The sequence below is a fragment of the Oncorhynchus tshawytscha genome, linkage group LG14, assembly GCF_018296145.1.
Source record: "Oncorhynchus tshawytscha isolate Ot180627B linkage group LG14, Otsh_v2.0, whole genome shotgun sequence".
Taxonomy (NCBI): domain Eukaryota; kingdom Metazoa; phylum Chordata; class Actinopteri; order Salmoniformes; family Salmonidae; genus Oncorhynchus; species Oncorhynchus tshawytscha.
In genome coordinates this window covers 61,060,514-61,087,742 of record NC_056442.1, presented here as the reverse complement: position 1 = coordinate 61,087,742, position 27,229 = coordinate 61,060,514, and the positions used below count along the sequence as shown (strand labels likewise).

Below are 27,229 nucleotides of genomic sequence, written 5' to 3'. Positions count from 1 at the left end.
AGGTACTTATAGATGTCCACATATTCAAGGTCGGAACCATCCAGGGTGGTGATGCTAGTCGGGCATGCGGGTGCAGGCAGCGATCGGTTGAAAAGCATGCATTTGGTTTTACTAGCGTTTAAGAGCAGTTGGAGGCCACGGAAGGAGTGTTGTATGGCATTGAAGCTTGTTTGGAGGTTAGATAGCACAGTGTCCAATGACGGGCCGAAAGTATATAGAATGGTGTCGTCTGCGTAGAGGTGGATCAGGGAATCGCCCGCAGCAAGAGCAACATCATTGATATATACAGAGAAAAGAGTCGGCCCGAGAATTGAACCCTGTGGCACCCCCATAGAGACTGCCAGAGGACCGGACAGCATGCCCTCCGATTTGACACACTGAACTCTGTCTGCAAAGTAATTGGTGAACCAGGCAAGGCAGTCATCCGAAAAACCGAGGCTACTGAGTCTGCTGATAAGAATATGGTGATTGACAGAGTCGAAAGCTTTGGCAAGGTCAATGAAGACGGCTGCACAGTACTGTCTTTTATCGATGGCGGTTATGATATCGTTTAGTACCTTGAGTGTTGCTGAGGTGCACCCGTGACCGGCTCGGAAACCAGATTGCACAGCGGAGAAGGTACGGTGGGATTCGAGATGGTCAGTGACCTGTTTGTTGACTTAGCTTTCGAAGACCTTAGATAGGCAGGGCAGGATGGATATAGGTCTGTAACAGTTTGGGCCCAGGGTGTCTCCCCCTTTGAAGAGGGGGATGACTGCGGCAGCTTTCCAATCCTTGGGGATCTCAGACGATATGAAAGAGAGGTTGAACAGGCTGGTAATAGGGGTTGCGACAATGGCGGCGGAAAGTTTCAGAAATAGGGGGTCCAGATTGTCAAGCCCAGCTGATTTGTACGGGTCCAGGTTTTGCAGCTCTTTCAGAACATCTGCTATCTGGATTTGGGTAAAGGAGAACCTGGAGAGGCTTGGGCGAGGAGCTGCCGGGGGGCAGAGCTGTTGGCCGAGGTTGGAGTAGCCAGGCGGAAGGCATGGCCAGCCGTTGAGAAATGCTTATTGAAGTTTTCGATAATCATGGATTTATCGGTGGTGACCGTGTTACCTAGTCTCAGTGCAGTGGGCAGCTGGGAGGAGGTGCTCTTGTTCTCCATGGACTTCACAGTGTCCCAGAACTTTTTGGAGTTGGAGCTACAGGATGCAAACTTCTGCCTGAAGAAGCTGGCCTTAGCTTTCCTGACTGACTGCGTGTATTGGTTCCGGACTTCCCTGAACAGTTGCATATCCCGGGACTATTCGATGCTATTGCAGTCCGCCACAGGATGTTTTTGTGCTGGTCGAGGGCAGTCAGGTCTGGGGTGAACCAAGGACTGTATCTGTTCTTAGTTCTGCATTTTTTGAACGGAGCATGCTTATCTAAAATGGTGAGGAAGTTACTCTTAAAGAATGACCAGGCATCCTCAACCGACGGGATGAGGTCAATGTCCTTCCAGGATACCCGGGCCAGGTCGATTAGAAAGGCCTGCTCACAGAAGTGTTTTAGGGAGCGTTTGACAGTGATGAGGGGTGGTCGTTTGACTGCGGCTCCGTAGCAGATACAGGCAATGAGGCAGTGATCGCTGAGATCCTGGTTGAAGACAGCGGAGGTGTATTTGGAGGGCCAGTTGGTCAGGATGACGTCTATGAGGGTGCCCTTGTTTACAGAGTTAGGGTTGTACCTGGTGGGTTCCTTGATGATTTGTGTGAGATTGAGGGCATCTAGCTTAGATTGTAGGACTGGCGGGGTGTTAAGCATATCCCAGTTTAGGTCACCTAACAGAACAAACTCTGAGGCTAGATGGGGGCGATCAATTCACAAATGGTGTCCAGGGCACAGCTGGGGGCTGAGGGGGTCGGTAGCAGGCGGCAACAGTGAGAGACTTATTTCTGGAGAGAGTAATTTTCAAAATTAGTAGTTCGAACTGTTTGGGTATGGACCTGGAAAGTATGACATTACTTTGCAGGCTATCTCTGCAGTAGACTGCAACTCCTCCCCCTTTAGCAGTTCTATCTTGACGGAAGATGTTATAGTTGGGTATGGAAATCTCTGAATTTTGGTGGCCTTCCTGAGCCAGGATTCAGACACAGCAAGGACATCAGGGTTAGCAGAGTGTGCTAGAGCAGTGAGTAAAACAAACTTAGGGAGGAGGCTTCTGATGTTGACATGCATGAAACCAAGGCTTTTTCGATCACAGAAGTCAACAAATGAGGGTGCCTGGGGACATGCAGGGCCTGGGTTTACCTCCACATCACCCGCGGAACAGAGAAGGAGTAGTATGAGGGTGCGGCTAAAGGCTATCAAAACTGGTCGCCTAGAGCGTTGGGGACAGAGAATAAGAGGAGCAGGTTTCTGGGCATGGTAGAATATATTCAGGGCATAATGCGCAGACAGGGGTATGGTGGGGTGCGGGTACAGCGGGGGTAAGCCCAGGCACTGGGTGATGATGAGAGAGGTTGTGTCTCTGGACATGCTGGTTGTAACGGGTGAGGTCACCGCATGTGTGGGAGGTGGGACAAAGGAGTTATCAGGGGTATGAAGAGTAGAACTAGGGGCTCCATTGTGAACTAGAACAATGATAACTAACCTGAGCAACAGTATACAAGGCATATTGACATTTGAGAGAGACATACAGCGAGGCATACAGTAATCACAGGTGTTGAATTGGGAAAGCTAGCTTAAACAGTAGGTGAGACAACAGCTAATCAGCTAGCACAACAACAGCAGGTAAAATGGCGTTGACTAGGCAACGGGGCCGACAGATAAAACATAAACAAGCAGAATGGAGTACCGTGATTAATGGACAGTCCAGCGTGCATCAGCTATGTAGCCAAGAGATCAGTGTCCAGGGGGCAGCGGTGGATGGGGCAGGGAAGCTGGACTGGCGAGTGTTATCCAGGTTGAAAAAAAGTTAACAATGACTAAATAGCTTGTAGCTAGTTAGCTGGTTAGCTTCTGGAGGTTCTTGAGTGTGTTCTAAAAATTTAAAATAATAGCGATTCCGTATCACATTGGGTGAGGCAGGTTTCCGGAAAGGTATAAACAGATTAAAAATCAAGAAGAGATAGAAAGTAAATATGGGTCCGGTGAGTGTTTGGGACGCGGCGATTCAGACGGTTAGCAGGCCTGTGCTAACAAGCTAACAGTTCGTAGGCCCGGGCTAGACAAGCTAGCAGTTAGCAGGCCTGTGCTAACAAGCTAACAGTTCGTAGGCCCGGGTTAGACAAGCTAGCAGTTAGCAGGCCTGTGCTAACAAGCTAACAGTTCGTAGGCCCGGGCTAAACAAGGTAGCAGTTAGCGGACCGGGGCTAGACAAGCTAGCAGTTAGCAGGCCGAGTTTAGCAAGCAGGGAGATAGCGAGGGCTAGAGAGTTGGCCTTTAGGGGACGTCGCGATGGGGTGAGTCTGTTTATTCCTCTTCATGCGGTGACATCGATAGACCGGTCGTGGGCCCGGGTATTGTAGCCCAGGAGTATGCTACGGTGGTAGTACAGGTGCGCTGGCCGGGCTAGCTTCACGCTAAGTGGGTGGAAGCGCTAGCCAGGAGTAATCATCCGGGGTTGCGGTTTAGCTAGATAGCTAGTTGTGAAGATCCAGCTGAAATGTTCCGTTTGCGGTGGGAGTCCAGGGATGAATCCGGGGATGAAAAATAGCTCTGGTTAGAGTCGCGTTGTTCGAGCTGGCGAGAGCTTTCCGAGCTAAAGGTTAGCTTAGCTGATGACCGGTTAGCTGAAGACCGCTAGCATAGCTGGTGGTTAGCCGGCTAGCTTTAGTTGAGGGGTTCCGGTTCCGAAGTAAATATAAATACTTTAGGAAAAATAGCTACATTGGGTGAGGCGGGTTGCAGGAGAGTATTTGGAAGTATTTGGAAGCTTAGGTTTAGCAAAATGTTTTTGAAGAAAAATATGTAAAAAACGAAAAATAGACGATATATACAAGGGACACGACGAGACAGGGCGACTTACTGCTACGCCATCTTGGATCTTGGATCTGGGTTAGGGTTAAGGGTTAAGGGTTAGGGTTAGGGGTTAGGGTTAGGGTTAAGGGTTAGGGGTTAGGGTTAGGGGTTAGGGTTAGGGTTAAGGGTTAGGGTTAAGGGTTAGGGTTAGGGGTTAGGGTTAAGGGTTAGGGGTTAAGGGTTAGGGGTTAGGGGTTAGGGTTAGGGGTTAGGGTTAGGGTTAGGGTTAGGGGTTAGGGTTAGGGGTTAGGGTTAGGGGTTAGGGGGAATGTTTAGGGAGCTGTGTTTTCTCTTTCTCCTGCTTTCTTCTCTCACCATCCCCCTTTATCCTTTTACTAGACACTGAGATTCCTTTATCCTTTTAGTAGACTAGACACTGAGATTCCTTTATCCTTTTACTAGACTAGACACTGAGATTCCTTTATTATTTTAGTAGACTAGACACTGAGATTCCTTTATCCTTTTACTAGACACTGAGATTCCTTTATCCTTTTACTAGACTAGACACTGAGATTCCTTTATCCTTTTACTAGACTAGACACTGAGATTCCTTTATCCTTTTACTAGACTAGACACTGAGATTCCTTTATCCTTTTACTAGACTAGACACTGAGATTCCTTTATCCTTTTACTAGACACTGAGATTCCTTTATCCTTTTAGTGGACTAGACACTGAGATTCCTTTATCCTTTTACTAGACACTGAGATTCCTTTATCCTTTTACTAGACTAGACACTGAGATTCCTTTATCCTTTTGCTAGACTAGACACTGAGATTCCTTTTCTTTATTTTTCCTCTCATGAAGATTCAGGGTGTTTGCTATTGAAGCTAATTGTAATGTAGCCCTGCAGGTTTAGACAAGCAGTACCTCTGAGCATTTGATCATTGTCAGATAATCGTCACTCTGCCTCTGCCTCGGAGAGAAGTGTGCCTATGTCTCAGAGAGAAGTGTGCCTATGTCTCGGAGAGAAGTCTGCCTATGTCTCGGAGAGAAGTCTGCCTATGTCTCGGAGAGAAGTGTGCCTATGTCTCAGAGAGAAGTCTGCCTATGTCTCGGAGAGAAGTGTGCCTATGTCTCGGAGAGAAGTGTGCCTATGTCTCGGAGAGAAGTGTGCCTCTGTCTCGGAGAGAAGTGTGCCTCTGTCTCGGAGAGAAGTGTGCCTCTGTCTCGGAGAGAAGTGTGCCTCTGTCTCGGAGAGAAGTGTGCCTCTGTCTCGGAGAGAAGTGTGCCTCTGTCTCTGAGAGAAGTGTGCCTCTGCCTCGGAGAGAAGTGTGCCTATGTCTCAGAGAGAAGTGTGCCTATGTCTCAGAGAGAAGTCTGCCTATGTCTCAGAGAGAAGTGTGCCTATGTCTCAGAGAGAAGTGTGCCTATGTCTCAGAGAGAAGTCTGCCTATGTCTCAGAGAGAAGTGTGCCTATGTCTCAGAGAGAAGTCTGCCTATGTCTCAGAGAGAAGTGTGCCTATGTCTCAGAGAGAAGTCTGCCTATGTCTCAGAGAGAAGTCTGCCTATGTCTCGGAGCCTTGAAGAGCAGCGCGGTTTATTCAACCTATGTCTATTTGTGACTTGTTTCAGGAAATGAGGCGTATGTTGCTCGTCACTACTTCACAGGAAAGGCATTTCAACTGAAAACATGAATTTTTTATCAAAATGCATTTTTTTGAGCAGGAATGCATTCTGGGACATGTGAACTTTCATATGCCTTAATAACAAACTTGTATGCCATCTGTAAATAGGAATATAATTGTTAAATTATGAGCCTAGTTGGTTTAGCCTCAGAAAAAACAGGAATCTTCCGGCTAGCCATGATTGGCTGAAATAATGGATGGGCTGGACAAGCCGAGAGATGAGTTCAGATTGGTTTGCCATGTAGCATGATTCTGTCTATAACAAAGGGCTGTTCAGTATGTGTAGGTAATCATTTCTAAATCAGCTGTTGTTTTTTTTATAGATATCATGAATAACTGCAAAGATGTTGCTCTTTACTTTCTGGAGGACACAGTTTTGAAATTAGTAGAATGCCTGGTGGAAGCAGGTATGAGAGAGGAGAGAATTCTGGCATTTTTTTGCAAATATGCAGAGGGAGTCGAATAGAGAACACACAGAAGGCTGTTGTATAAACACCTGTCTCTGGATTACATCTTCAAACTAAGGGCAACCGTGGCAGAGAGGGAGAAGTGTTGATCCATGTATACGGGTAGAAAAATCTAGCTAGTTACATTTTCAGATATTATACATTTCAAATTTAGTCAGAACTACATTTTTATTGGAAGTTAAAGCTTACTATTAGCTGAAGCTTTCACTTCAAATGACGTTCTGACAAAATTAGAAATGTATAATATCTGAAAATGTTTGCTAGCTCGATTTTTCTACCTGTATACATGGATCAACACTTCACCCTCTCTGTCACTAACATTAGCTTGGTGGCTCGCTAGCTAACATTACGTGTATGATCTGTGTAGTTATATTATTAGATTATTTGTATCTCGGAGCCATTTGGATTGATAGTCATAGCCTGATGTTAGCTAGCTAGCTACCATTGAACCTGGTTGGTTAGCTACCTTTTTTTCCCCCTTTATTCAACTAGGCAAGTCAGTTAAGAACAAATTCTTATTTTCAATTAACTGCACAAAAGTCAAATTAGGATATAACGTTAGGACAGCAAGACAGGGACCAAGTTCCAAAATACTCCAGTAGAATATTTAGCGTGTTTTTAATCACATTCACAACCGTAAGCTATTTTCAGTAATTAGCTTTTCACTAACTTATAAGGAATAATCTTGTTGTGAGTTTATTTTTCCTGTAATAATGAATACAAATTACCTAAAGTTAACACGTTGTCAGCTATATGCTGATGACATACATGTGAATCCTTAATGAGATGGGTGGGTCTAAGGCTGAAGAGGGTGGTAACGATGCTGAATGGGTGTAGACAAAGAAGAGCTCTTCACTAGATACCAAAACATTCAAATGTGGGGTTACTAGTTGATCAACTTTAAAAGCAGAATGACTTTCCCATTGTTCCTCAACTGTAGTGTATCATACACCATTTCCTAGCTCAGAGTCTGTACTTATATCCAATGTCAAAAACACAATTTCAAACGAATCAAGCTGGTCGGTCACATATCCTGAGAGAGGAGTGGGAGAGACAGCGAGAGAGGGAGAGACAGCGAGAGAGGGAGAGACAGCGAGAGAGGGAGAGACAGCGAGAGAGGGAGAGACAGCGAGAGAGGGAGAGACAGCGCTAGAGGGAGAGACAGCGAGAGAGGGAGAGACAGCGCTAGAGGGAGAGACAGCGAGAGAGGGAGAGACAGCGCTAGAGGGAGAGACAGCGAGAGACAGCGAGAGAGGGAGAGACAGCGAGAGAGGGAGAGACAGCGAGAGAGGGAGAGACAGCGAGAGAGGGAGAGACAGCGCTAGAGGGAGAGACAGCGAGAGACAGCGAGAGAGGGAGAGACAGCGAGAGAGGGAGAGACAGCGAGAGAAGGAGAGACAGCGCTAGAGGGAGAGACAGCGAGAGACAGCGAGAGACAGCGAGAGAGGGAGAGACAGCGAGAGAAGGAGAGACAGCGCTAGAGGGAGAGACAGCGAGAGACAGCGAGAGAGGGAGAGACAGCGAGAGAGGGAGAGACAGCGAGAGAGGGAGAGACAGCGAGAGAAGGAGAGACAGCGAGAGAGGGAGAGACAGCGAGAGACAGCGAGAGAGGGAGAGACAGCGAGAGAGGGAGAGACAGCGAGAGAGGGAGAGACAGCGCTAGAGGGAGAGACAGCGAGAGAGGGAGAGACAGCGCTAGAGGGAGAGACAGCGAGAGAGGGAGAGACAGCGCTAGAGGGAGAGACAGCGAGAGAGGGAGAGACAGCGAGAGAGGGAGAGACAGCGAGAGAGGGAGAGACAGCGAGAGAGGGAGAGACAGCGCTAGAGGGAGAGACAGCGAGAGAGGGAGAGACAGCGAGAGAGGGAGAGACAGCGAGAGACAGCGAGAGAGGGAGAGACAGCGAGAGAGGGAGAGACAGCGAGAGAGGGAGAGACAGCGCTAGAGGGAGAGACAGCGAGAGAAGGAGAGACAGCGAGAGAGGGAGAGACAGCGAGAGACAGCGAGAGAGGGAGAGACAGCGAGATGTGAATAGAGGAGGGGAAAGATTGGGTGGCGTAGTCGGCATCAATGTACTCTGAAACATTTCTAAGTTGGTTGTTGTTTGGATAGCATTTCATCCACTATAGGTGATTTTTAGCAGGGTTTAGAGACCAAGTATTATTCAGGCTTGTGGTTGGACTATAACAAGGAGCCTTAGATAATGAGAATAGATTCATTGTCCTGTCCCTCCTTCCTCTCCATCCTTCCTCTCCCTCCCTCTTGTCTCTCCCTCCTCTTCCTCCCCCTGTTCTTTACTCCTCTCCCTCCTGTCCCTCCTCTTCCTCCTCTCCCTGTTCTTTACTCCTGTCCCTCCATCCTCTCCCTCCTGTCCCTCCCTCCTCTCCCTCCTCTCCCACCCTCCTGTCCCTCCCTCCTCTCTCACCATCCTGTTTCTCCCTCCTGTCCCTCCCTCCTCTCCCTCCTCTCCCTCCTCTCCCTCCTCTCCCTCCTCTCCCTCCTCTCCCTCCTCTCCCTCCTCTCCCACCCTCCTGTCCCTCCCTCCTCTCTCACCATCCTGTTTCTCCCTCCTGTCCCTCCCTCCCCTCCCTCCTCTCCCTCCTCTCCCTCCTCTCCCTCCTCTCCCTCCTCTCCCACCCTCCTGTCCCTCCCTCCTCTCCCACCATCCTGTTTCTCCCTCCTGTCCCTCCCTCCTCTTCCTCCCCCTGTTCTTTACTCCTCTCCCCCATTTCTCTCTCTCCCATCTCTCCCTCCCTACACTCCTTCACTCCTCTCCATCCCTCCCTCCCTCTCTCTCCCATCCCTCCCTCCCTACGCTCCTTCACTCCTCTCCATCCATCCCTCCCTTCCCTATCTCCTCTTTCTCCCCCTGTCTCTTCCTCCCTCCCTCTTCTCCCTCTTCTCCTTCTGCCCTCCCATACTGTGCCTAGTGTTCAGCCTGCAACTGTGATTATCTGCTGTCTGTCTGTGGCACAAACCTATCCTGATCCTGTTCCTGTTAGACAAGACCATCCTGTTCCTGTTAGACAAGACCATCCTGTTCCTATTAGACAAGGCCATTCTGTTCCTGTTAGACAAGGCCATCCTGTTCCTGTTAGACAAGGCCATCCTGTTCCTGTTAGACAAGGCCACCCTCTTCCTGTTAGACAATGCCATCCTGTTTCTGTTAGACAAGACCATCCTGTTCCTGTTAGACAAGACCATCCTACTCCTATTAGACAAGGGGTTTGTCTAGACACCAATCACGTGTTCCCAAATGACACAGTATTCCTCGTATAGTCCACTTATGTTGCCCTGGTCAAAAGTAGTGCTCTGTGTCTGCATTGTCTTGTTTATTAGACTGGCAGTGTGTGGTGTGTTACAGACTGGCAGTGTGGGGTGTGTTACAGACTGGCAGTGTGTGGTGTGTTACAGACTGGCAGTGTGTGGTGTGTTACAGACTGGCAGTGTGTGGTGTGTTACAGACTGGCAGAGTGTGGTGTGTTACAGACTGGCAGTGTGTGGTGTGTTATAGACTGGCAGTGTGTGGTGTGTAATAGACTGGCAGTGTGTGGTGTGTTATAGACTGGCAGTGTGTGGTGTGTTACAGACTGGCAGTGTGTGGTGTGTAATAGACTGGCAGTGTGTGGTGTGTGAGGCTGGCAGTGTGTGATGTGTGAGACCGGCAGTGTGTGGTGTGTTACAGACTGGCAGTGTGTGGTGTGTAATAGACTGGCAGTGTGTGGTGTGTGAGGCTGGCAGTGTGTGATGTGTCAGACTGGCAGTGTGTGGTGTGTTATAGACTGGCAGTGTGTGATGTGTGAGACCGGCAGTGTGTGGTGTGTGAGACTGGCAGTGTGTGATGTGTGAGACTGGCAGTGTGTGGTGTGTGAGACTGGCAGTGTGTGGTGTGTTACAGACTGGCAGTGTGTGGTGTGTGAGACTGGCAGTGTGTGATGTGTGAGACTGGCAGTGTGTGGTGTGTGAGACTGGCAGTGTGTGGTGTGTTACAGACTGGCAGTGTGTGGTGTGTTACAGACTGGCAGTGTGTGGTGTGTTACAGACTGGCAGTGTGTGGTGTGTGAGACTAGCAGTGTGTGATGTTTGAGACTGGCAGTGTGTGGTGTGTTACAGACTGGCAGTGTGTGGTGTGTGAGACTGGCAGTGTGTGATGTGTGAGACTGGCAGTGTGTGGTGTGTGAGACTGGCAGTGTGTGGTGTGTTACAGACTGGCAGTGTGTGGTGTGTTACAGACTGGCAGTGTGTGGTGTGTTACAGACTGGCAGTGTGTGGTGTGTGAGACTAGCAGTGTGTGATGTTTGAGACTGGCAGTGTGTGGTGTGTGAGACTGGCAGTGTGTGGTGTGTTACAGACTGGCAGTGTGTGGTGTGTTACAGACTGGCAGTGTGTGGTGTGTTATAGACTGGCAGTGTGTGATGTGTTATAGACTGGCAGTGTGTGATGTGTGAGACTGGCAGTGTGTGATGTGTGAGACTGGCAGTGTGTGAGTGAGACTGTGGTGTGTGAGACTGGCAGTGTGTGATGTGTGAGACTGGCAGTGTGTGGTGTGTGAGACTGGCAGTGTGTGGTGTGTTACAGACTGGCAGTGTGTGGTGTGTTACAGACTGGCAGTGGGTGGTGTGTTATAGACTGGCAGTGTGTGATGTGTGAGACTGACAGTGTGTGATGTGTGAGACTGGCAGTGTGTGGTGTGTTACAGACTGGCAGTGTGTGGTGTGTTACAGACTGGCAGTGTGTGGTGTGTTACAGACTGGCAGTATGTGGTGTGTGAGACTGGCAGTGTGTGATGTGTGAGACTGGCAGTGTGTGATGTGTGAGACTGGCAGTGTGTGATGTGTGAGACTGGCAGTGTGTGGTGTGTTATAGACTGGCAGTGTGTGGTGTGTGAGACTGGCAGTGTGTGGTGTGTGAGACTGGCAGTGTGTGATGTGTGAGACTGGCAGTGTGTGATGTGTGAGACTGGCAGTGTGTGATGTGTGAGACTGGCAGTGTGTGATGTGTGAGACTGGCAGTGTGTGATGTGTGAGACTGGCAGTGTGTGGTGTGAGACTGGCAGTGTGTGATGTGTGAGACTGGCAGTGTGTGGTGTGTGAGACTGGCAGTGTGTGATGTTTGAGACTGGCAGTGTGTGATGTGTGTGATGTGTGAGACTGGCAGTGTGTGATGTGTGAGACTGGCAGTGTGTGATGTGTGAGACTGGCAGTGTGTGATGTGTGAGACTGGCAGTGTATGTTTCTGCCTTTCTCTTTTGAGAGTCACATGTGGATGGCGATCACTAAAGCTTGCTTTGCAGTGGGTGGGGGGTCCGTCGTTGGTGCGCTTCCGGGGGCGTGGGGTGGGGGTGTGGGGGGTCCTTCCTGTTCCCTTTGCTTATCCTTCCCTGTCTTCCTTCCTTCCTTCCCAAAACAGAGCACCTGCACACTGAGCACACTCCCTCCTCCTCCTCCCACCTGAGCACTGACACACCCCTTCCATCTGTCTTTTCCTACCCAGAATTCCCTAACAACCCACCACCTGGGGGCCGTGAGATCCCGCAGGAGCAGCACAATGCGGGTGCCGTCATCGGGGGCGCCGTGGGCGGGGTCGTCCTGTTAGCGGCGGCCGCCACCCTGCTCTTTGTGTTCCTGCGCCGCCGCCAGCGCACCTTCAAGGGCGACTACAGCACCAAGAAACAGGTGTTTGGGAACGGCTACAGCAAGGCCGGGGGCCTGCCAGCCCACCCTCCCATCCCCAACAACCTGCAGTACCCAGACGACTCAGATGACGAGAAGAAGCCTGCCCAGATCGCTGTGACCGGAGGGTTCGAGGCGAGCGAGCGTGATTTTGACAGAGACGCGGAGGACTTGAAGAGGCCCTATTTCACAGTGGACGAAGGAGAGAGTCAAGATTATGATGAACGGACTCTCGCTTTCCAGTACAACCCCGGGCCGGATGTAGCCGATGATATGGTGTCCCAAACCGATGGCTCTGTCATTTCAAAGAAAGAGTGGTATGTGTAGGGGCGTGCAACAAACAACCAAACCAAACCAACCAAGCTCCCGTCCCACCCACCTACCATCGCACTAGCACCATCACTACCATCACTACTACCACCACCACCACTACCACCACCACCCCTACTTCCACCACCACCACCACTACCACCACTACTACACTACTACCACCACACCACCACCCCTACCACCACCACTACTACCACCACTATTACCACCACACCACCACCCCTACCACCAGCACCACCCCTACCACCACCACCACCACCCCTACTTCCACCACTACCACCACTACTACCACCCCTACTACCACCACACCACCACTACTACCACCACCACTACCACCCCTACTTCCACCACCACCCACCACCACTACCACCACCACTACCACCCACCACCACTACCACCACACCACCACTACTACCACCACACCACCACTACTACCACCACCACTACCACCACACCACCACTAATACTACTACTACCACCACCCCTACCACCACCACTATCACCACCACCACTACCACCAACAATACCACCACCCCTACCACCACCACTACCACCAATAATACCACCACCACTACTACCACTACCACCACAACTACAACCGCTACCACCACCACTACTACCGCTACCACCACCACTACTACCACTACCACTACCACCACCACAACTACCACTACCACCACCACTACCACCACCACCCCTACTTCCACCACCACCACTACTACCACTACTACCGCCACTACCACCACCACCACTACTACCACCACTACTACCACCACCACCACTACCACCACTACTACCGCCACCACCACTACTTCCACCACTACTACCACCACCACCACTACCACCACTACTACCGCCACTACCACCACCACTACTACCACCACCACCCCTACCACGACTACTACAACCACCACCCCTACAACCACCACCACTACTACCACCACCACCTCTACTGCCACTTCTACCACCACCACCACTACTACTACCACTACCACCACTACTACCACTACCACCACCACCACCACTACTACCACCACCACCACTACTACTACCGCCACTACTACCACCTCCACCACCACTACTACCACTACTACCACCACAACACCTCACCCCATCCCTCCCTCCACCTCATCCCTCAACAGTTCTGTGTAGTACCACCCCAACCCCCCAGCCCATCACCACCCAGTGAGCTAAATCCGCTTTAGAAAATGCAACATCAAGTCCTAAAGAGCTCATCATCAACATGTCAAAGATGACATTACATTGAAATTCCATGAGATGAAACTGCAGATAATCCAAAACACAGTTTGTCATTGGACTCATGCCTAACCAACATTGACTACCATTGGACTCATGCCCAACCACCATTGACTACCATTGGACTCATGCCCAACCACCATTGACTACCATTGGACTCATGCCCAACTACCATTGACTTCCATTGGACTCATGTTCAACCACCATTGACTTCCATTGGACTCATGTTCAACCACCATTGACTTCCATTGGACTCATGTTCAACCACCATTGACTTCCATTGGACTCATGTTCAACCACCATTGACTTCCATTGGACTCATGTTCAACCACCATTGACTACCATTGGACTCATGTTCAACCACCATTGACTTCCATTGGACTCATGTTCAACCACCATTGACTACCATTGGACTCATGTTCAACCACCATTGACTACCATTGGACTCATGCCCAACCACCATTGACTTCCATTGGACTCATGTTCAACCACCATTGACTACCATTGGACTCATGTTCAACCACCATTGACTACCATTGGACTCATGTTCAACCACCATTGACTACCATTGGACTCATGTTCAACCACCATTGACTACCATTGGACTCATGTTCAACCACCATTGACTACCATTGGACTCATGTCCAACCCCCATTGACTTTTGAAGGCCAGACAGAAAGAGTGATCTGGTCACTTGGAAAATACAGGTGGATTATTGTTGTGTGTTTTTCCATGATATTCTAAATGTATTACATGTATAGAGACTTGGGAGAGATGAGGTATTTGCTGAGCACATTGTGAAAGTCCAACACTGGATGTATGATACATTGTTTTATTATTCTTCTCATCACCATTGCCTTTTCTGCATTTTTTTTATATATAACTTGTTTTTGTATGTTATGGGGTCAACTAGGGGTCAAAGGTTGTCTAGGGGGTAAAATGTCAATCTATAGATGGAGTTGTACAGATGGTCTCTTATTCAGTATGACCAGCAACACTAGTAAAGACTGGTTCCGCCCATGTATTACAGCAGAACACACCATACTACAGAGTATAGTAGTAGGGGAGACTGGGGTAAGTTGAGACATTTTTGGTGCATTCAGCATCATTCCGTCAAGGGAAATAAATGATTATTTCTAACGAAGATATCTACATATATTTCAGGATGTTTTGTATCCTCTGTTAATAAGTGGTTTCTTGGCACTACTTACTCCAGGTATGAGGTAAGGTGAGCCGCCTTTCAAATGTCTGTACCGAAAAACCAATACTTTTTCTACCATGTCTATCTTTATTTCCCAAACACAATTAAGCAAAATCACAACGGTATTTTAATCATTTTAAGCCCCTTTTAACATAGGCCAGGCCCTGTTGTTACCTCATATGCCTTGCATTACGCCTGGTGAGAAAGCACTTCAATTAGCTCTTACTTGCTATTGGCTCAACCATTGGCTCAAAGTACCCCAAGGCAAGCACGTTGACTATAGCCCATACAGCTACAAGCTACAAGCACGTTGACTATAGCCCATACAGCTACAAGCACGTTGACTATAGCCCATACAGCTACAAGCTACAAGCACGTTGACTATAGCCCATACAGCTACAAGCTACAAGCACGTTGACTATAGCCCATACAGCTGACTATAGCCCATACAGCTACAAGCTACAAGCACGTTGACTATAGCCCATACAGCTACAAGCTACAAGCACGTTGACTATAGCCCATACAGCTACAAGCTACAAGCACGTTGACTATAGCCCATACAGCTACAAGCACGTTGACTATAGCCCATACAGCTACAAGCACGTTGACTATAGCCCATACAGCTACAAGCACGTTGACTATAGCCCATACAGCTACAAACACGTTGACTATAGCCCATACAGCTACAAACACGTTGACTATAGCCCATACAGCTACAAGCACGTTGACTATAGCCCATACAGCTACAAGCACGTTGACTATAGCCCATACAGCTACAAGGATGTACTTCCATGCCAGGTTTATAACCTCACATTGAAGATTATACAGACCAGAACTGATGTACAGAACAATCTTGAAATCATCTACTTTAATTTAGATACAAAGCATCATGAAACCTCTTAACACAATAAATTAATTTGACTTGGTGAATACCAGTGTTTTGGACTCGCTAACCACTCGCTAACTCGCTAACCACTCGCTAACCACTTTTCCCATGTGGTTTCTTCCTTCACGGTCTCCATGAAATGATGACCCCTTCCCAAATATTTGGTCAAAGTATTCATTTTGTGTATTGTTTCTTAGAAACAAGGGGGGGGCGGCTCAACTTTGGCTCAGGTTACCCCATTCTCCCTTGACTGTGTGTTAGAGTATATGATGTATTTTTTGCCTCCTGCCAGACCTAACTAAAAAAAGACATGTATGTTTTAGCTTCTCTCCAAAGACATGTATGTTTTTTTTATGTAAGAACTCTGTACTCTTCAGGGTATCATGAGGCCTGTGCACACTGCACTGAGAGCTCAGGCACATGTCAACACACCAAGCCATGTGGACATGGCAGTAATACATACAGGCCTAGAGGAGACGGCAGTAGATATAGAAGGAGAATGCGTCGCTACGTGCCCTACATTCAGATGCCGAGTTGTTTTAGTGGCCATTTTATTTTGGCAGCCATTTTAGCTCCACTGAGAAAGCAGGAGAGAAAAAGAAGGCAGAAAGGCTGCTGTCATTAACCACTTAAATTGATCCCACATTCACTTTATCTTCACTTCTTAAGGGGTGTCCAGTGTTTTCAACAGACAAGACAACAACAAAAAAATACTTCAATGATGCTCTAAGAAATTTAATTCAGTAATCTGTATCTTGAAAGGTATCTACCTGTGTACCTGAACTCTTTACGTAATTAAAATGTGTATTTGGGTTGTTGAGCGATCGTAATCATGTCTTATTTTAGCCACGTTGGATCACTGTGGATATCAACAGAAGGATGGTTCCAGAGTGATATTGGGCCTGTATGACTGTATGAATTGTCCCTAAGGTACTAGCTACAGTACTTCCCACTCACACCACCTTTAGCAGGAGCCTCCTGGGACAATGAGGACATGAGGACCATGAGGACAATGAGGACAATGCTAAACGTGGGTGTGCTTCTCTGCCTTCAGAGAGAACATTTTTAAAAGCAAAGGGAATAGAGAAATATTGTGATAAATATTGTCACACCCGAATTTGTCAAGCTCTGTTTTTTATTTTTTTGTTGTTTGTTTTCATTGGGTGATGGTCTTTGTTTCATAGATTAAATTGCAACAGCTCTGTATCGATTCATACTGGAGAAAAAATATGGTTATTTTTGCCTGACGTGTTGGCAGCTGAAGCTGTAGATAGGCATCCAACCATCCTTTAGAGAGCCATTGTATTGGTTGGCTTTTTAAACCCACTATCTTGCTTGCCAGTAGCTGAGGTCCACAGCAGAAACAGTCTTTGTCCTCACAGCTTTGAGGTCCATCACACACAAGCTACAGTGCAATATTATGATTGGCAAAAAACAAAGTACGCTGTGGGAATTCTGTCAAAAAGAGACAGGAGTCAAAGCACAGAGGATACTTACCTGGCTCATTTTAAACTGGGAGAAAATATGAAGTGTTGTTGTTATGTAATTTATGTGAGGGTTGGATGTATGGGTGTTGTTTGCAGGGGAGGCTGGTGGGAGGAGGTATTTGTGTTCACAGATCAGAGGAGAAGACGGCTCCTTGCCAGTGTTTGTAGAGAGGTGGGATATGATGTGCTGGCCAGAGGATGACAGGATTTCATCATTCTGTAGAGACCAATGTTTCATCTCAAAAGCACCCCATCCCATACAATGCAAACTACTCATGAGCAGTGGGGTGCTATTTGGGACGCAAACCAAATATTAGTGTTGCATGTTTCTCTGCAGACCCAGCAACATGATTCTGATTCTGAACCACTGCTATAATGTGATTCTGATTCTGAACCACCACTATAATGTGTTGATTCTGATTCTGAACCACCACTATAATGTGATTCTGATTCTGAACCACCACTATAATGTGATTCTGATTCTGAACCACCACTATAATGTGATTCTGATTCTGAACCACCACTATAATGTGATTCTGATTCTGAACCACCACTATAATGTGTTGATTCTGATTCTGAACCACCACTATAATGTGATTCTGATTCGGAACCACCGCTATAATGTGATTCTGATTCTGAACCACCACTATAATGTGATTCTGATTCTGAACCATCACTATAATGTGATTCTGATTCTGAACCACCACTATAATGTGATTCTGATTCTGAACCACCACTATGTGATTCTGAACCACCACTATAATGTGATTCTGAACCACCGCTATAATGTGATTCTGATTCGGGAACCACCGCTATAATGTGATTCTGATCCGGGAACCACCGCTATAATGTGATTCTGATTCTGAACCACCACTATAATGTGATTCTGATTCTGATCCACCACTATGTGATTCTGATTCTGAACCACCACTATAATGTGATTCTGATTCTGATCCACCACTATAATGTGATTCTGATTCTGAACCACCACTATAATGGGTTGATTCTGATTCTGAACCACCACTATAATGTGATTCTGATTCTGAACCACCACTATAATGTGATTCTGATTCTGAACCACCACTATAATGTGATTCTGATTCTGAACCACCACTATAATGTGATTCTGATTCTGAACCACCACTATAATGTGATTCTGATTCTGAACCACCACTATAATGTGATTCTGATTCTGAACCACCACTATAATGTGATTCTGAACCACCACTATAATGTGATTCTGAACCACCACTATAATGTGATTCTGATTCTGAACCACCACTATAATGTGATTCTGATTCTGAACCACCACTATAATGTGATTTTGATTCTGAACCACCACTATAATGTGATTCTGGACCACCACTATAATGTGATTCTGATTCTGAACCACACTATAATGTGATTCTGATTCTGAACCACCACTATAATGTGATTCTGATTCTGAACCACCACTATAATGTGATTCTGATTCTGAACCACCAATATAATGTGATTCTGATTCTGAACCACCACTATAATGTGATTCTGATTCTGAACCACCACTATAATGTGATTCTGAACCACCACTATAATGTGATTCTGATTCTGAACCACCACAATAATGTGATTCTGATTCTGAACCACCACTATAATGTGATTCTGATTCTGAACCACCACTATAATGTGATTCTGATTCTGAACCACCACTATAATGTGATTCTGAACCACCACTATAATGTGATTCTGATTCTGAACCACCACTATAATGTGATTCTGATTCTGAACTGAACCACCACTATAATGTGATTCTGAACCACCACTATAATGTGATTCTGAACCACCACTATAATGTGATTCTGATTCTGAACCACCACTATAATGTGATTCTGATTCTGAACCACCACTATAATGTGATTCTGATTCTGAACCACCACTATAATGTGATTCTGATTCTGAACCACCACTATAATGTGATTCTGATTCTGAACCACCGCTATAATGTGATTCTGATTCTGAACCACCACTATAATGTGATTCTGATTCTGAACAACCACTATAATGTGTTGATTCTGATTCTGAACCACCACTATAATGTGTTGATTCTGATTCTGAACCACCACTATAATGTGATTCTGATTCTGAACCACCACTATAATGTGATTCTGATTCTGAACCACCACTATAATGTGATTCTGATTCTGAACCACCACTATAATGTGATTCTGATTCTGAACCACCACTATAATGTGATTCTGATTCTGAACCACCACTATGTGTTAGACTTTAAAGATGAGAACTATAACGGCGTTAAACCATTGTTATTTTCGCCTTGTGTTCTTTATTTCTGCTGCAATGATTCTGAAAGAAAACCACATGCAACACGTTTTATGAAAGAGACCATACATGATCCTTTATTTTCTTATTCCTTCGGGTATGTTAGGGCCTATGCCTTTTGTGAGAAGTGAGGTTTTGTTCAAATATATTGCATATAAAGAATGATTTACCGTAGATGAAGAAGAGAAGTTCTCTTTGACGTTAAAGTTGAGGAGGAATGATCCTAATATAGCTTGTATCTCTGTGATGTCAGAAACAGCTTCCATAATGTCCTATCACATGACAGAGAAAGGAGAGACATTAGATGTTACTTCCTCTTCACTTCAACCCTCCAGCACTTTGATTCCCCGTGAAAACACCTAAATGGCTGGAGAACGTCTGCAGAGTTGAAAACAGAATGATTCCCACAGTAATTGAGAGATTTGGTATAATTCAAACACCCTTAGGACACAACGGTGTCCCAGTGCCCAAAGCATTTCCATAACTGAAGTCAATTATATTTCTTTTCAAGCACAAATCAATGTTTTGTTCCTTTTAGGAACCACTGCCATACTTGACCTGAAATGATTAAAAAAACATGGGAGAATGACAGAATTAGGTATTGGTGTTGTCCTTGAATCCATAGATTATGGTTGTTGTAAAAATTATTCTCTATCTTGTTTTTCATTGTCATTCCCTCAATATACTTTTGTATACAATAGCATTAAGTCTGAAGGCTTCAACTCTTTTGTATACAATAGCATTAAGTCTGAAGGCTTCAACTCTTTTGTATACAATAGCATTAAGTCTGAAGGCTTCAACTCTTTTGTATACAATAGCATTAAGTCTGAAGGCTTCAACTCTTTTGTATACAATAGCATTAAGTCTGAAAGCTTCAGCCCAACATTCCATTGTAAATAATGTATATAATATTGAAGTTGAGATTATAGATGGGTTTTATTTAGGGGCCCTCCTGCCTGTTCAATAAACAACAGACCTATCGTCCCTAAAACAACAGACCTATCTCCCCCACAACAACAGACCTATCAACCCACAACAACAGACCTATCAACCCACAACAACAGACCTATCAACCCACAACAACAGACCTATCGTCCCCACAACAACAGACCTATCAACCCACAACAACAGACCTATCAACCCACAACAACAGACCTATCGTCCCCACAACAACAGACCTATCAACCCACAACAACAGACCTATCGTCCCCACAACAGACCTATCAACCCACAACAACAGACCAATCGTCCCCACAACAACAGACATATCTCCCCACAACAACATACCAATCTCCCCACAACAACAGACCAATCGTCCCCACAACAGACCTACCAACCCACAACAACAGACCTATCAACCCACAACAACAGACCTATTGTCCCCACAACAACAGACCTATTGTCCCCACAACAACAGACCTATCAACCCACAAATCAACAGACATATCGTCCCCACAACAACAGACCTATCTCCCCCACAACAACAGACCTATCGTCCCCACAACAACAGACATATCAACCCACAACAACATACCTATCATCCCCACAACAACAGACCTATCAACCCACAACAACATACCTATCAACCCACAACAACAGACCTATCAACCCACAACAACAGACCTATCATCCCCACAACAGACCTATCATCCCCATAACAACAGACCTATTGTCCCCACAACAATAGACCTATCGTCCCCACAACAACAGACATATCAACCCACAACAACAGACCTATCATCCCCACAACAACATATCTCCCCACAACAACAGACCTATCAACCCACAACAACAGACCTATCAACCCACAACAACAGACCTATCATCCTCACAACAACAGACCTATCGTCCCCACAACAACAGACCTATCTCCCCCACAACAACAGACTTATCCCCACAACAACAGACCTATCTCCCCACAACAACAGACTTATCTCCCCGCAACAACAGACCTATCTCCCCCACAACAACAGACCTATCTCCCCACAACAACATATCTATCAACCCACAACAACAGACCTATCTCCCCACAACAACAGACCTATCAACCCACAACAACAGACCTATCATCCCCACAACAACAGACCTATCAATCCACAACAACAGACCTATCTCCCCCACAACAACAGACCTATCAACCCACAACAACAGATCTATCATCCCCACAACAATAGACCTATCGTCCCCACAATAACAGACCTATCAACCCACAACAACAGACCTATTTTGACTGCAAACATATATAATACAGATCAACTATGATTAGGTTTGCAAAATTCTGGTAACTCCAGTCTGGACTTCTGGGAATTTGGCGGAAGTTACTGGAAATGTTCACCCCTACCTTTGATGGCTAGATTGAGTTGATATGCATAAATTAGTGTTACCACCATCATCCACCTGAATCTGACCACTCCAGCACAGTAGGTCGCGTTCACATTCTGCTTGTTCCCTCCTGATTCCAGAAATCTTCCAACTGGAATGTCTGGAAAACCTGGGAATCTTGGGGGAAAGTTACCGGAATTTTGCATCCCAAACAGCAAGGTTTTAATATGCTGCCGATATGAGCTATTATTGTCACAGAGCCGATGCATTCCTTAGATTGACTGTAAATAATCAACTGCAACGAAATAAAAAGAGAGAGAAGTTGTCTGTATGCAGCCATGTGAATGGGAAATATGTCTGAGGGTGTTATTACAAATATTGGTGGAAAAAAATCTATTCTTGTTCACATGTGATGATCCAGTGAAGTAACTTGTATTTGTTTTTAAAAGCATTAAATGATTTCAATAGTCAATGCTGTTCTCCTGTCCCCTTTCACTCACTGAATGAGTAGTGCTGTTCTCCTGTCCCCATTCACTCACTGAATGAGTAGTGCTGTTCTCCTGTCCCCATTCACTCACTGAATGAGTAGTGCTGTTCTCCTGTCCCCATTCACTCACTGAATGAGTAGTGCTGTTCTCCTGTCCCCATTCACTCACTGAATGAGTAGTGCTGTTCTCCTGTCCCCATTCACTCACTGAATGAGTAGTGCTGTTCTCCTGTCCCCATTCACTCACTGAATGATTACATAATATGTGTTACTTTATTTGACTGAACCTCATTTAATCAATCCACACATGCCTTGTTTGTCTCCCCCATGGAACCCTCTGGTCAACAGTAGTACACTACATCAGGGAATAGGGTTCCATGTGGAACCCTTTGGTCAACAGCAGTACATTACATAGGGAATAGGGTGCCACGTGTAACCCTCTGGTCAACAGTAGTACACTACATAGGGAATAGGGTTCCACGTGGAACCCTCTGGTCAACAGTAGTACACTACATAGGGAATATGGTGTCACGTGGAACCCTCTGGTCAACAGTAGTACACTACATAGGGAATAGGGTTCCACGTGGAACGATCTGGTCAACGGTAGTACACTACATAGTGAATAGTAGTACACTACATAGGGAATAGGGTTCCACGTGGAACCCTCTGGTCAACAGTAGTACACTACATATGGAATAGGGTTCCACGTGGAACCCTCTGGCCAACAGTAGTACACTACATAGGGAATAGGGTTCCACGTGGAATGATCTGGTCAACGGTAGTACACTACATCAGGGAATAGGGTTCCACGTGGAACCCTCTGGTCAACAGTAGTACACAACAGAAGGAATAGGGTTCCATGTGGAACCCTCTGGTCAACAGTAGTACACTACATCAGGGAATAGGGTGTCACTTGGAACCCTCTGGTCAACAGTAGTACACTACATGGGGAATAGGGTGTCATGTGGAACCCTCTGGTCAACAGTAGTACACTTCATGGGGAATAGGGTTCCACATGGAACCCTCTGGTCAACAGTAGTACACTACATAGGGAATAGGGTTCCACGTGGGACGCATCATTTTTAAGTGCATATCTTTACCAAAGTAGGTTTTGGTGACGTCAGCTCCTCCTCCGTACCAATTGAGTCCCTCCGTAGTAGAACCCGACATATTACCTTGTCTGTTTAGTTAACATGATCATTCATGGAAATCAGATGATTCAGATGATATTGATTACAAACAATATGATGATGATGATATTGATTACAAACAATATGATGATGATGATGATTGTGTTGATTGTAGTAAAAAGGCTTATCTCTGTATTGATCTTGTTTGATTGTACTTTGCCTTATTCAGCCTTATAGGTCTTCACCTTTGTAAGGGCCTGAAGGTTTTTCCACATCTAATGAAGCTACCTGGTTCCTTTACCTTTCATCCTCAGACATCCATGTAACTTGATTTCTAATTACTTCTATGAGTGCAGCATTCCACTTTAAACAATTACAGATGTTTATCTCCCTCTCACACCTTAACAGGCTCAGTTAAACAGACCAAGGTGTAGCTAACACTTGGTTAACATTACTGGTTAACTTTAACATTACAGGTTAACTAGGTTAACATTACAGGTTAACTAGGTTAACATTACAGGTTAACTAGGTTAACATTACAGAAACACAGAGATATAAGGGGTTGAGGAAAACCCCATACCCATACCATTTTAACGTATGACATTATATCAATGAGACAGACATTACAGACAATACCAAGAACCAGAAGGTGGAGACTGACATTAAGGACATTACAGAGCCTCAGAAGGTGGAGACTAACATTAAGTACATTACAGAGACCCAGAAGGTGGATACTAACATTAAGGACATTACAGAGACCCAGAAGGTGGAGACTAACATCACAGAGACCCAGAAGGTGGATACTAACATTAAGGACATTACAGAGACCCAGAAGGCGGAGACTAACATTAAGGACATTACAGAGATCCAGAAGGTGGAGACTATCATTAAGGACATTTCAGAGAACCAGAAGGTGGAGACTAATATTAAGGACAACAGAGACCCAGAAGTGTGGATACTGACATTAGGGACATTACAGAGACCCAGAAGTTGGAGACTAACATTAAGGACATTACAGAGAACCAGAAGGTGGAGACTAACATCACAGAGACCCAGAAGGTGGATACTAACATTAAGGACATTACAGAGACCCAGAAGGTGGAGACTAACATCACAGAGACCCAGAAGGTGGATACTAACATTAAGGACATTACAGAGACCCAGAAGGCGGAGACTAACATTAAGGACATTACAGAGATCCAGAAGGTGGAGACTATCATTAAGGACATTACAGAGACCCCGAAGGTGGAGACTAACATTAAGGACATTACAGAGAACCAGAAGGTGGAGACTAACATTAAGGACATTACAGAGACCCAGAAGGTGGAGACTAACATTAAGGACATTACAGAGACCCAGAAGGTGGAGACTAACATTAAGGACATTACAGAGGTCCAGAAGGTGGAGACTAACATCACAGAGACCCAGAAGGTGGAGACTAACATTAAGGACATTACAGAGACTCAGAAGGTGGAGTTTAACATTACAGAGACCCAGAAGGTGGAGACTAACATCACAGAGACCCAGAAGGTGGAGTTTAACATTACGGAGACCCAGAAGGTGGAGTTTAACATCACAGAGGCCCAGAAGGTGGAGACTAACATCACAGATACCCAGAAGGTGGAGTTTAACATTACAGAGACCCAGAAGGTGGAGTTTAACATCACAGAGACCCAGAAGGTGGAGACTAACATCACAGAGACCCAGAAGGTGGAGACTAACATTAAGGACATTACAGAGACCCAGAAGGTGGAGACTAACATTAAGGACATTACAGAGACCCAGAAGGTGGAGTTTAACATCACAGAGACCCAGAAGGTGGAGACTAACATCACAGAGACCCAGAAGGTGGAGACTAACATTAAGGACATTACAGAGACCCAGAAGGTGGAGAATGGCATTACTTTGTCTACAATACGTGTTGATGATATCATTGTAAAATAGGGCCCTTTGTAGCAGTCATAAAGGCATGACACCAGCAGAAGGCAAGGCAGCTTGACGTGCTCATAGTGTACATTTATTTACAGGTCTTGGTGATCCGATGGTGAAAGCGCCATATCATACAAAATCAATATACACGGGCAACAGCCCAAAAGAAATAGCCTCTTTACCAAGCCTAACCTGTCCTATCTTAATGGGCACAGGTAGAGGGCAAGATTGCACAGCCTCCCCTTCAGAAACCATCTGTCTAACGGGTAGGCCTACATAGTATTAGCACTTGGCCCCCAGGACCATACAATTACCCAATTGGCAATTATAACCAAAAACTGGTCCTATAATGTAAAAGGCAATTTCCATTTCCAGTGTTACATTGGTGCATACGTCTTAATCAGAGTTAATGATTATTAATGATATTTCAACACCATGCATACATGGAACAATCGTTTTATCTTATTCAACATTCTACACTCTAAAAAGAAAAGGTTCCTGGAGTATGCTTTAGGGGTTCTTCAATTTGAAACTGTGGGGGAACCCCTATGCGTTCTTCTAAGAACCCCTTTTAATGGATTCTCTAAGAACCCCTATGCGTTCTTCTAAGAACCCCTATTAATGGATCCTCTAAGAACCCTTTTTAATGGATCCTCTAAGAACCCCTATGCGTTCTTGTAAGAACCCCTTTTAATTGATCCTCTAAGAACCCCTATTAATGGTTCCTCTAAGAACCCCTTTTAATTGATCCTCTAAGAACCCCTATTAATGGTTCCTCTAAGAACCCCTATTAATGGTTCCTCTAAGAACCCCTATTAATGGATCCTCTGAGATCCCCTTTGGGAAAACTTTTGGCTTTCCTTTCTGAACTACCCCCCCCCCTCCGCTCCCTTATTAATTTTATAATTATTAATAATACACGTAACAATAATACCAAGTTTTAGTTCTCCGTCTTTATTATACTTTCAGTGGCAAAGCAGAATTAAAACAATATATATATGAGGTAACTCCCAGCAGAGACTCAAGTCCAATGGGTATGTCATCTGGCCTGTTGATGTTACTGTGTTGATGTTCTCCATATCCATTTTGCAGTGCATGGTGATCGAACAGGTTTTATGTGATATTCATCAGAGCTGTAGGGAGGGTGAAGTCTGTGAATCCCCCAAATAGTAATTATACAGATGATTAACAAAACATGCACACAACAGTATTCATACCTTGATTTATGTGTTTATGTGGTAAAATATGAATGAAAAAAAATGATTTGATAATGGTTTTCATACATAATGTAGAGGCTTATGGGATATTCATTGAAGAGGTCAGGGAGGAGGATGGTAAACGTGATCTGTATAACATACCAATACCAAGTGACATACCTTTGTATGCCTCCTTGTCTGTATACCTGAGAAGTTGTCGTGTTCTGCACACAATACAGCTATCCTTCATCATATGTTTATAGCCTACATATTCTTACCTCTTTGTGGATTGATATCTATTGAATTGTGGCCATTTTCTGTTTTTAGAAAGATTGACACAAATATGGAAAGACAGATGGTATCATCATAAAACAATATCAATTTAAATAATTTAAGGGAAAAACCCTAAACTGAGGGGATCTTACCTTAAACTAAGGGGATCTTGCCTTAAACTGAGGGGATCTTACCTTAAACTGAGGGGATCTTATCTTAAACTGAGGGGATCTTACCTTAAACTGAGGGGATAATACCTTAAACTGAGGGGATATTACCTTAAACTGAGGGGATCTTACCTTAAACTGAGGGGATCTTATCTTAAACTGAGGGGATCTTACCTTAAACTGAGGGGATAATACCTTAAACTGAGGGGATATTGCTAGTTAAACTAAGGGGATCTTGCCTTAAACTGAGGGGATCTTACCTTAAACTGAGGGGATCTTATCTTAAACTGAGGGGATCTTACCTTAAACTGAGGGGATAATACCTTAAACTGAGGGGATATTACCTTAAACTGAGGGGACCTATGCTAGTTAATAACGGTATATCTATGCTAGTTAATACCAGTATACCTAGGCTAGTTAATAACGGTAGATCTATGTTAGTTAATACCGGTAGACCTAGGCTAGTTAATACCGGTAGGTCTATGCTAGTAAATACCG

At 45.5% G+C, this 27,229-nt stretch overlaps 2 protein-coding genes across 2 annotated transcripts in view; both read left to right on the top strand.

The window, feature by feature from the left end:
• LOC112217987 (nectin-1-like) overlaps positions 1-12,210 on the top strand; it is a 326,697-nt gene extending 314,487 nt beyond the window's left edge. The window contains exon 6 of the mRNA XM_042297782.1: positions 11,572-12,210. Within this exon, the coding sequence (XP_042153716.1) occupies positions 11,572-12,077 (506 nt within the window). The 3' untranslated portion in view covers positions 12,078-12,210. The remainder of the gene's footprint in view (positions 1-11,571) is intronic.
• Positions 12,211-19,326: 7,116 nt separating this feature from the next.
• LOC121839178 (DNA-directed RNA polymerase II subunit RPB1-like) lies at positions 19,327-22,021 on the top strand. The gene is made up of 3 exons (XM_042296590.1): positions 19,327-19,354; positions 20,150-21,122; positions 21,164-22,021. The coding sequence occupies exons 1-3, from the start codon at positions 19,327-19,329 to the stop codon at positions 21,399-21,401; spliced, it is 1,239 nt and encodes a 412-aa protein (XP_042152524.1). The 3' UTR covers positions 21,402-22,021.
• The last annotated feature ends 5,208 nt before the right edge of the window (positions 22,022-27,229 follow it).

Excerpts from the sequence above, each read along its gene's own strand:
- LOC121839178 (XM_042296590.1), top strand. The coding sequence starts at position 19,327 with ATGTTAGGGCCTATGCCTTTTGTGAGAA. Across the intron at positions 19,355-20,149 it reads GCCTATGCCTTTTGTGAGAA|ATTATAGATGGGTTTTATTT; the intron begins GTGAGGTTTTGT and ends ATTGAAGTTGAG. Across the intron at positions 21,123-21,163 it reads CACAACAACAGACTTATCCC|CCCCGCAACAACAGACCTAT; the intron begins CACAACAACAGA and ends ACAGACTTATCT.